Raw genomic sequence first — 10,033 nt, forward strand, 5'->3', positions numbered from 1 at the left:
ATTTACCTGATATACAAGATGTACCATCGTGCTAGTACTAAGCCATTCAGCCGATAGCCCTATCTTGACCATCGCTAAAAATGCTTCTGAAGGGGTGTTTGGCTGGACATCATGGTGGAAATGACCCTAGGGTGCATTTAACCCCGAACCATCGCTTTAAGAATGGGATGTCACTTGAGTTCATGTGCGAGTCGAGGCAGGTGAGCGAATACTTTTGGCAATATAGTGTATATGTGTTCATGTGAAGGTTGTCACTCACATTGGACCAGAGTTGGACCGGTTCCATTTCAGAACAAGGCTCCAGCCAGATATGGAACAGTGTCCGACTGTGGCCGCTCGGCCGTCTGCTGAGTGCTGCTGCATGTTGGCAGCATCAGCACGTCGAGGGTCGTCTGCATGCAAGCAGGAGCTGCTGCTGCTGCTGCTCTCGGATCAGCCCTGCCCCGCTCAACTCTTCGTCTCATAATCAATGACCTTTCTGTTTAAGGTGATGGATGAGGGAGAAGTGCAGCGTCAGCACGCTCTCTCTCTCTCTCTCTAGCTGCCTTTGCTTCCTCTGCTCTCTTTCTCACACAAGCCGAGCTCCTGAAGGTCAACAACTTGCTTTTCATGAGCGGAAAACACACGTATGTGCATGTGCAGGCTTGTGTGTGTGTGTGTGTGTGTTCACCGCTGCATGATCGACTAGTGGAGTTTCCATTCTACTCTGTTTCAGTGCTTTCGTTGTCCATGTGGTTGACGTTGGGTGTTGTTGCTGTTGTCTTTGGTGTGTGTGTGTGTTTGTGTGTGTGTGTGTGTGTGTGTGTCCTCTCTCCAGGCCAGAGTGGAGAATCAGTTCCTAGATTATAAGGACCTAGCTGCCCTGCCAAAGGTCAAGGCCATATACGAGGTCCAACAGCCAGACCTCATATGCTCCTCATACCAGCCGTACCACAGATACACCTCTGATGACAGGCTAGAAACGTACTGCTATGGGGAGGTACTACTGCTACACACTCCAGGCCCAACCTGACCGCCGGTCTCATCGTTGGTCTGCTTTCAGGGGAAACACTCTGTTCAGTTTTTAGAAGTCGTGTGGGGCTCATTATTTTTATCTTTATTTCCCAGAACATAATTGAATGGATTATTTTAATTGGCTAAAATGTGATTTTTTTTTTTTATTATTGGGAAATTGGATTTAAAAATACCCGCTTTACTTCTTTTTGAGATGAAGGAAAAATAAATATGTTTCCATCAAACTTGAAAATTTGATTTTGAAAATGACGAGCCAAAAATACTTGATTTTATATTTGATTTGTTTGATAGGCAAGGCAAGGTAACTTTATTTGTATAGCACATTTCATAGACAAGGCAGTCTCAAAGTGATTCACATCATATCATGTCATTCAATAAAGTGAAAAAAATAGAAGAATTAAAAAGAAAATAAAGGCAAAATTAAAATGCAGAAAGACAAAATGTGATTTTGACGAACATACAGATAATTCATATCCGTTTCTGGTCTTCTTACATTTGCACCATACTAAAATATCTGCCTGACTGCTCCGCCCAAGCTCACTAACCAAGCCAAACCAGGAAGGTTCAAACACACCACGACTTGACATTCTTACATTTTTGTTTCGTGTATGAATAAAGCATAACGTAGTATGAATAGTTAATCAGTGAGTTTGTGACGGACATGAGAGCCATCTTCTCATCTAACTCTTGGCAAGAACACGAATCAGCTTAGTTCCCAAAAAATGCCCAAATATTTGATGTTAAAATAAATGACATAGCTTTGTCCGATCCTCCCCGTAGTGACGCTTTTAATACATGATATATGACATGCTGTTTTAGTGTCACCATGGTAACAGTGTAAATACTCACTCTTCTCTCTCTCCACTGATTCTCCAGTCACTCGGGACACTCTCTCCCTATTCTCAGGTAAGCGTCAGACGAGTTTAAACAAGTGAACCCATCTTATTCCGACCTGTCACTCAGCTATTCGTCTCCTCGTTGGGCCCCTCTCTTCTACCTCGGCTCCTTCCTCTTTCCTCTTTTCAGGACTACGACAGCCTGGATATGAGGCAGAGGCGGTGCTCCAGTCCGGGTTACATCGACTCGCCGACGTACAGCCGCCAAGGCATGTCACCCATCATGCCTCGCTCTCCGCAGCACTACGCGTACCCCGGTGAGTGGATGGTATTCCCTCCTAGTCGTCTGCTCATAACTGGTTGCACAGCCAAAACTCACAATAAAGGCATGCCATTTGTTTTACTTATATCACTGTATTGAAAATACAGTCACACAGTATTTAACGTATTTAATTGTAGGAATTATTCTGGTAGCGTTGTTTGAAAGAATAGATACCACTCTCATATGTCTCCAGTCAACAGTCAGTTAGCTTAGCTTAGCATTGCCAAAAGTCATGAAATCCACAGTAAGTTCGTAAAACGGCGAAATTTAGGTTTTGCTTCTTCACTTCAGCTTTATCATTTTTGAAAAACAAGATTTAACATATTAATTGTTGAGCTTTAGAGGTGCTGATAGGATAGGAGTCAGGCTAGCTGTTTCCCTCTGTTTCCAGTCTTTATGCTAAGCTAAGCTAACAGGCATGATATTCAGCTCATCTAACTCAAAAATAAAATGTGAAATAATCCTTAAAGAGGGATCAAAATGCTTGTCATCTCCATCCATATGTCATCATCACTCTTACATCTTAACAAATATGCCATCATGGAGTTACTGCAGATTCCTCGCCTTAGGGCAGAATCTCCTTCGCTCCAGAAATAGTCGTCTGAGTCTCTCACATATGCTGCGGTTGCTCCTTGGCTGTCATTTCATTTTTAACTCTCACACATGTGCGTTGACTCTGTAATTACTGCAACGGGGAGGACGAGTCGATCCGCTTCGCCGCTACACAAGTGGAATAGTTTAGTCACTTTGTACGTTGGAATGGATGCTTAAGCTGTTTGGTTATTTCATCTGCATGGATGAGACTTCCTGTTGAGGCCTTCCCTTCACGCTCATGTTTCCTTTGCTGTGATTGGCTGTGGCTGGCTGCAGGCTCTGAGAGTGGCAGGAGTTCACCTTATTACGACCAAGACGGGCGGTCAAGCACACCCACCACAAACCAGCCCCCTAAACATTTTCATGTACCAGGTAGGACTCCCCATCTCACCACTGCACTAACTCATCCCTTAGGATGTCTTCCCCCCCCCCACAGCCATGATGCACTGATGCAACCCCTCCATTTCTTTGAGTGTGTAAATGTGTATTTTTAACCCTTTTTAACAACCATCCCTTCCGATCATCCCTGCAGAAACATCACATCCCTCTCCGCCCTTTATATCCCTCCATGTTTCACCTCTCCATCTCCTCTTTCTCTCCTCAGCCACAGGGGACCCCAACATCTACAGGAAGCCTCCCATCTATACGAGAACGGGTACAGTGCAGTTAGCCCCGCCTTAGCCTGCCTGTCCTCCTGTCAGTTTAGCCCCGCCGCATTTTGAGCACTCGATGTAGATGTTTTACCCGTCCTATTGATGTGTTTCCCAACGGCCCCCTAGTGATTAAGCATTCATTAGCATCGACGCTCCGGTTGTCATTGAAGCCATCGATAACACAACCACGACCCCCCCCCCCCCCCCCCCGTGCAAATCGATGTTCGATGTGTGCAAATGTTAAATCTAAATTTTGAAGATGACGATCAGTTAGTGCACGAGTCTCTGGGATGCCAAAGAGTTTCTAGTGTGAATGCCTCAAGCACACGCTCGTCGACAGCTTCTCGTCGGCAACAAAACCGTGTCTGGAATAGACCCCGAACCGAGCGAGGGTTGCTCAGGCGTGACAAGCGTTGAGTACATGGGACTCTGAGGACCCACAATTCACCGGAATAGAACGGAACAATGGCACAAAGCACAGTGGAAAACTGTGTTAAAAGCAGAGTTTATATTTACTGTCTTGCTGTCAGCCTAGTTAACCAGTGGCCGGCGTGTGATTTAAGGAGACATTTAATTGTAATTGGTTAAAAAAGCGGTTACAGCTGTTGTGTCTAAAACAGAGGGAGTGTATCAGAGGGGGGAAGTGTGATTTCTTAATTGTGTGGATTTAAGTTGTCGTTCAGTCAAGTTAACATAGCAACAATTTGTTTTTTTACAAGTCATTAAACTGTCATCATCACGCTGGAAAAAACATGTTTTTCAGCTGAGAGTCACAAGACTGGAGAGCTGATGGAGGACAGTCTCTCTGTTGTTGTCCTGCATGCTCTTCTGTACTGTACTGTGTTGGTATTTGTGAGGCGGTGAAGTGTAAAGACTGTGTTTCTCGGCTATAATTAGTACATCACTGGCCGTAATGATCCCATGACACGCGTTTCCTATGAAGAATAAAGTAATCCTTTAAGCCTTTTTTAGATTACGGACATTTTGCACACACTTTCAGTCACGTTGGTCCTTCTTGTACTTCTCTTTCTCAACAGCTATACGATAAATATATGTGTATATATGCTTATCTTTTCTTGTTTTCAGCACTTTGAATGGTGTAAATCCCAAGCCACATCAAACAGGTTGTGTTTGCTGTGTGCATCAAGGGGCCTGTGATGTACTACTCAGTAAACAAGCGATATAGAAAAAGATCAGATACCTGCTTCCTGGCTTTGTCCCCATATTTGTCCTCCGTGTTGGTAGCAAAGCTCTCATATTTTGGTCACATCTCCAATAATGTTTCCCTTTTTTGTCATTCTTTTTATCGCATCCGATCACTTTTACTCACTTCCCTCCTTGCCTGCCGTAAGTATCTCCCTTCCTCTCGCTGTTTCACTCGGTGGGTAGATAGCTGTCTGTCTGTCTGTGTGTGTGGAGACGTGTCTCTCGTTCTGTGCTCGTCATCCCACGTGTCGTTCATGTCCTCCGCGTGGGCGTCGTCGACCCCGGAAACGTCCCAAAAGCGAGAGCGTCTGCCACTCGGCGTGTCGTGCTTCATGTCTACAGGAATTCAATGGATGGTGGATCGGCGCCGGCATGGCTAACAGAGGGAAGGGCGATCCGTCTAACATCACACTGCATGTCACATCCATTGACTCCCATTGCTTGTGCTTTAAGTGCGGAGTGGCATCAATATCGTCGCCTCATGAAACAACCGTGTGTCTCTGGGGGGAAGCTCACTTTAATGCTGGTTATTTTTCATGCTCTCGGCTGAAGTATTGATCTTCCTCTGACAGGAATGATGGGATATCATGACTGCGGATGTTCATTAACAGATGGTTTTTCCTCCTCGTAGGGATGGTTTGACATTATTTTGGGGTGAAAATGGCTTATTCACGTGCTCCAGAGCTAGACTAGAAGATTGAAGACTAGTTAAATGTGAAATAAACCCATTTTCCAAAATGTCCAACTGTCACTACTCACTTTGATGCTGTCGTCCTGTTTCGTCTCCTAACCGCTCCGTTTGTTCACAGACAATCTCGTGGACGCAGCCACCAAAAGCAGGACCAGCGAGGACATCCTCCGCTCCTCCAGACTGTCCACCTACTCCCCTGAGCCATACAGCCAGTCCGAGTCTGACTACTGCCCGTACACCAGCTCCCCCAGAAGTACGGTACAGTGTCATCAGTTTACAGCTGCATGACCAAACACACACATGGAGTTACAGCTCCCGTTTCTGTGTTGTTATTGTTATATATTTAACTCTATATTCATACAAGAGAACGTCTTTTTCATCCGTTTTTTTATCCCTCAGCCTATCGGGTGCCGAGAAGACGCTTCTCGACGGGCGGAGATGAAGAGAGTTGGAGTCAAAGTCTTCAAAGAGTGAGCGCTTCGTTATTTTCCTTTTTGTTCCCTTTCTTCAACATTTGGTTGAAGAAAGTCACCTCCTCAGAAACACCCATAAATAATGCACCTCAAATTAGCAGGTTTTTCTTTTCTGTTTCTCTCTCTCAGATCGGGAGTGGCATCGGGAGGATGATCCTAAAGGAGGAGATGAAAGCGAGATCTGGTTCCTATGACAACGACCCCTGGGGCAGCGCGAGGAATTCTCGTAGTGGGAGCAAGGAAACACTCAACACTACGGGCTACGGCACCACGGCGTACAACAACACCATCAACGGATGTGAGCACTCCCCCCACCGTCTCTTCTTTCTGTTTCTGTCTTTGTCCCTCCCCAGTGAGATTTCTTTTTTTATTTTTATGAGCCTCTATATCTGCTGTCATCGGGGTTTGGAGCTATAGGGCTGTGAGGTTGAGAGGGTCACGGCCGTTGCTCGCCTTATTGAGATGGAGAGATATCTGAACAGCTGCTGTCAAGCAGATGTGTCATTTAGTGGGGAGATCTGATCACTAAATCTTAACATTTCAGGCTGCCGAGAGAAAAGCATTTCACCAGGTGTGATAGAGCCAGACCTGAAGCTACAAGGGGTGTTCCTTTTTTAGCTTTACTGGTTGCTGGGCGTCACTTTAGCCCCTGAAGTTCCAGCTGCTCTCCATCACTATCCAATGGTTTCCCTCCTTCTCCTCACTCCCTCGCCTCCATCTCCGCCTTGTTTCTTCCTCCTCTCTCTCTCTCTCTCTGAATATCTCTCTATATTCTCCTCTGATAACTCACTCTCCATCCATCTATCTGTGTATGTATCTCATCTGCGCGCTCTCACAGCTGGCGTCTCATATCGTGGTTTATTTATGAGCGGTAAGATCTCTCATTAAAGCTGCTTCTCTGACGGGGGGGTGGGGGGGGCGACCGAACGGGACCGTTGGCTCCGGTTGAAAGGCAACAAAGCCTCGTAACCACACAAGCTGTGTTTTGCGATTAGATGCCGAAGCGTGCAGCGTGTCTTTGTGCTTGTATTCTGTTTTTACATTTTTTTACCCCCCCTCCCCTCCCTGAACCAGTCCTGCCTGGCCTCTTTCTGCCTTATTGCCCCTTTGATGTTTGGTGTTCCTCCCGGGGCTTCATGGGCGCCCAACTTGCTTTTTTCTGTTTCTTTGTTAAACCTCTAACTAGACAGATGGCTGTCAAATCTCTATACCCATAGCTATTTTATTTTTTTAGGAATTAAATCAAAATTTAGAGCAGAGTTGATTAAAAAGGCTGCAGCATTTGTATATTTTTGGCAATATGTAACTATATGACGTCTTTATTTCACAGCTCCCAGATCTCAGTACAGCGCTGATAATGGTGAGTTTATCATTTATATTTCATCGATATTCTGAAATGATTTAGGCTTAATGCAGCTCATCTCAGTTCAGTTTGAACGTTTTTATATGTAGTTAAATTACAAATAGCACTGGATCATAAATGATGTGTTTGTGCTGGATTCAATGACCTTAAATCAACAAAGCTTTAGTATTATGTGCACACATCTGGAACTTTAGGATTTTTTTGGGGCATGAGCGCCATCTTCTGGCACGGACCTGACACTGATCATATGATTTCAAAGTGCCAAATTACAGGAAAATAAGTGGAATTTGAAGAAAGTGTTGCATTGACTTCAGGCCATAGTTTACCTGTGCTTTCTGTGTTTTAGATTATGGGTGTAAGTCTGCCTCGCTACCGGGATACGGACGCAACGGCATCCAGAGGGTGAGCCCACAGCTTTAAAACGGCATGAAAGTGCTATTAATATTGAGGCATTGAAGTATATTGTCTTTTATTCCCTCATCTTATTACATATTTCTACATACCTCAGGCTTATATTTCACCAGGTTCATGTTTAAGTCATTGTCCCTCTCTCCACATTCAGCCTCAGAGTGCTGATTGCTACCAGTACCAGTACGACAGTGGCAGCGAGGTCAACTGGGGAAGCAGAGGTAATTTAATATGAATTATAAAACACGTATCCCTCGTTAGATTGAAGCAATCAATTCAGTGATTTTTATTTTTTTCTACTGTACTGACTTAATTTTATTTCTCTCCTCCCAGCAGAATACACGGTAAGGTTTTTAATTAATCACTTGAATAATTAATTCCACGTGCCTTTATGTTGAGTGTTATTGTAACTCACTGACCAAAGTTTGACGAAGCACTCCACCTCTCTGCAGATTTTCCCCTACGAGGCGCTCATCGTCACCACCAGAGGTCGCAACAGACTGCCCAAAGATGTAGACAGAGCCAGACTAGAGGTGAGTTATGAATGGACCATTAGGATAACAGTGCTGGGGAATACATTGTCCCTGGTCCATTAAAAACTAGCGGCGTAGCAGATCTCCACCTACCTAGAAACTTCTTTTAAATATTCTTATTGAACTGATTTTTATTGAATTTTCTGTCCTTGCCTTATTGTAATTAGTTAATTCTGGTTGTGAATACTGTCAACATTTTACTTTTTGTTATTATAACCTTGATATCCTCAATAGCAACCAGCTTAATTAAAAAGTAGAGCATATTAGAGGAAGGTGAGACTCCATGTTGATACTGTAAAAATAAAAAATAACCGTTGTGATGGTGTTCTCAGCGTCACCTGTCCCCAGAGGAGTTCCTCCAAGTGTTCGGCATGACCGTGGAGGATTTCGACCGGCTGGCTCTGTGGAAGAGAAACGAGCTCAAGAAGCAGGCCCGACTGTTTTAACAACACACGGATGTCCGTTGAATACTGCCATAATTAGAGAGAGAGAGAGAGAGAGAGAGAGACAGAGAGAGAGAGAGAGAGAGAGAGAGAGCGACCTGACGCACTGTAGGAGGGGAAGAAAGAGAGTTCCACTGCCATGGCTGAGAACCTGTTCTAGATCTCCTCATATGAAGAACCAAATCCAGGTTCACGGGACGCCGAGGAAAGGCCACAGATAAACTGTTAACATGGCTGCCAGTGCAAATGTGGCTGTTTTTTGGGGGTTTTTTTGCCGGAGTGGTGTGTAAGCAATAGAGACTGTAGTACATTAGTGGTTTTCTTAAGCCCAGAGAATGGAGGAATGCATTACTGTGATGCTGTAAGGCCACATGTGGGGAGGTCTGTGACCAGAGCCGCGGTACGAAAACATGAAAAAAAAGAGGAGAATTTGGGCTTTGCCTTATTTGTTATGCTCTCTTAGTTATGAGTGTGCAGCACCAGCAATCTGAATGAGTAGAATGTAGATACAGTATATAATTTATGACACTTTAACCGTGTGAATGATTAGATGAGGAAAAAATTGCGTGAGTGAGCATACAGCGACACTTTGCTTTGGTTTTTGTTTAACCTGTTTTATTTTATTTTTTTTGCTCTTTCACATTAAATACTGTGTCCTTCTGGTTTATACTCACAAGGAATGAAATAAGTAACAATCTGAGGTGGACACGACAGTTTATTATTTTATTTTATTTTCTCTCTCTCTCAATTGTATGCGTGACCTGCATTGATTTGTGTGCAAATGAAAAAAAAAACCAAAGTGAGAATGCAGATATACAGAATAGCAGATCACTTCCATGTAATGTTCTGGTTGAATAGTTAAAGGTCACCGATAGATACAGTTCACTGTGCGGCTGTTTGGCGACCTAAAAGAATGTGCAATCCAGTAGATTAAAATAGATAAAAGGAAACACAAATTCAGTCCTCCTGCTCCATGTTTTCCAACTCATCGCAATAGAATGATGACTTTAAATGTCTTAGGATGAGGACTAGTCATCCGTACATTTACATTCACTATTATTGACATTGTTTTAGAATTATAATCCAATAATTTTGTAGCTACAGAGAGATTATATTCACTCACAATGAAACACTCTGCAAGGTATTTAACATACTGACAAAGATCCAGGGTTGTTGAAGACTTTACTTCCTTTGAATACTGTAATTTTTGATTTTGTCACGAAAAAATAAAATTGAAACAAATACCGTCTCATTCTTTATTCGCAGTGTGGGAATCATTCACTTGTATTATATGTATATATTTTTTTCTTTTAATAATAAAACGTGTCGGTAACTCGGTATCCATATATTACTTTTTTTTTTTTAATCTCTTTTCTGTTAATTAATTATTCAATGGCTGTGAAACTCATTTACGATTTTTTTAATGATTATTTTTTTGTATTTAAATAAATGTAAAATAAAAAATAAAAAATTAATAAAGAGAGGCGGGAACCGGAA

General features: G+C 43.3%; 1 protein-coding gene and 1 long non-coding RNA gene across 3 annotated transcripts in view; one reads left to right on the forward strand and one right to left on the reverse strand.

The window, feature by feature from the left end:
- The window catches only part of ablim3 (actin binding LIM protein family, member 3), a 34,759-nt gene extending 24,981 nt beyond the window's left edge, over positions 1-9,778 (forward strand). For both annotated transcript variants that reach the window (XM_084009168.1, XM_084009169.1), the window contains exons 10-23: positions 818-979; positions 1,891-1,920; positions 2,041-2,167; positions 3,043-3,138; positions 3,371-3,421; positions 5,435-5,569; positions 5,716-5,786; positions 5,919-6,087; positions 7,120-7,149; positions 7,499-7,554; positions 7,715-7,781; positions 7,894-7,904; positions 8,013-8,093; positions 8,426-9,778. In XM_084009168.1, the coding sequence (XP_083865294.1) occupies positions 818-979; positions 1,891-1,920; positions 2,041-2,167; positions 3,043-3,138; positions 3,371-3,421; positions 5,435-5,569; positions 5,716-5,786; positions 5,919-6,087; positions 7,120-7,149; positions 7,499-7,554; positions 7,715-7,781; positions 7,894-7,904; positions 8,013-8,093; positions 8,426-8,539 (1,200 nt within the window). In that variant the 3' untranslated portion in view covers positions 8,540-9,778. The remainder of the gene's footprint in view (positions 1-817; positions 980-1,890; positions 1,921-2,040; positions 2,168-3,042; positions 3,139-3,370; positions 3,422-5,434; positions 5,570-5,715; positions 5,787-5,918; positions 6,088-7,119; positions 7,150-7,498; positions 7,555-7,714; positions 7,782-7,893; positions 7,905-8,012; positions 8,094-8,425) is intronic.
- On the reverse strand, positions 4,717-5,487 carry LOC311013202. The gene is made up of 2 exons (XR_014597116.1): positions 5,378-5,487; positions 4,717-5,289 (listed from the first exon to the last, which is right to left on the reverse strand). It is a non-coding gene; the product is annotated as an uncharacterized lncRNA (long non-coding RNA).
- Positions 9,779-10,033: the final 255 nt, after the last annotated feature.

This window comes from Eutrigla gurnardus (genome assembly GCF_963514095.1).
Source record: "Eutrigla gurnardus genome assembly, chromosome: 5".
Classification (NCBI taxonomy): domain Eukaryota; kingdom Metazoa; phylum Chordata; class Actinopteri; order Perciformes; family Triglidae; genus Eutrigla; species Eutrigla gurnardus.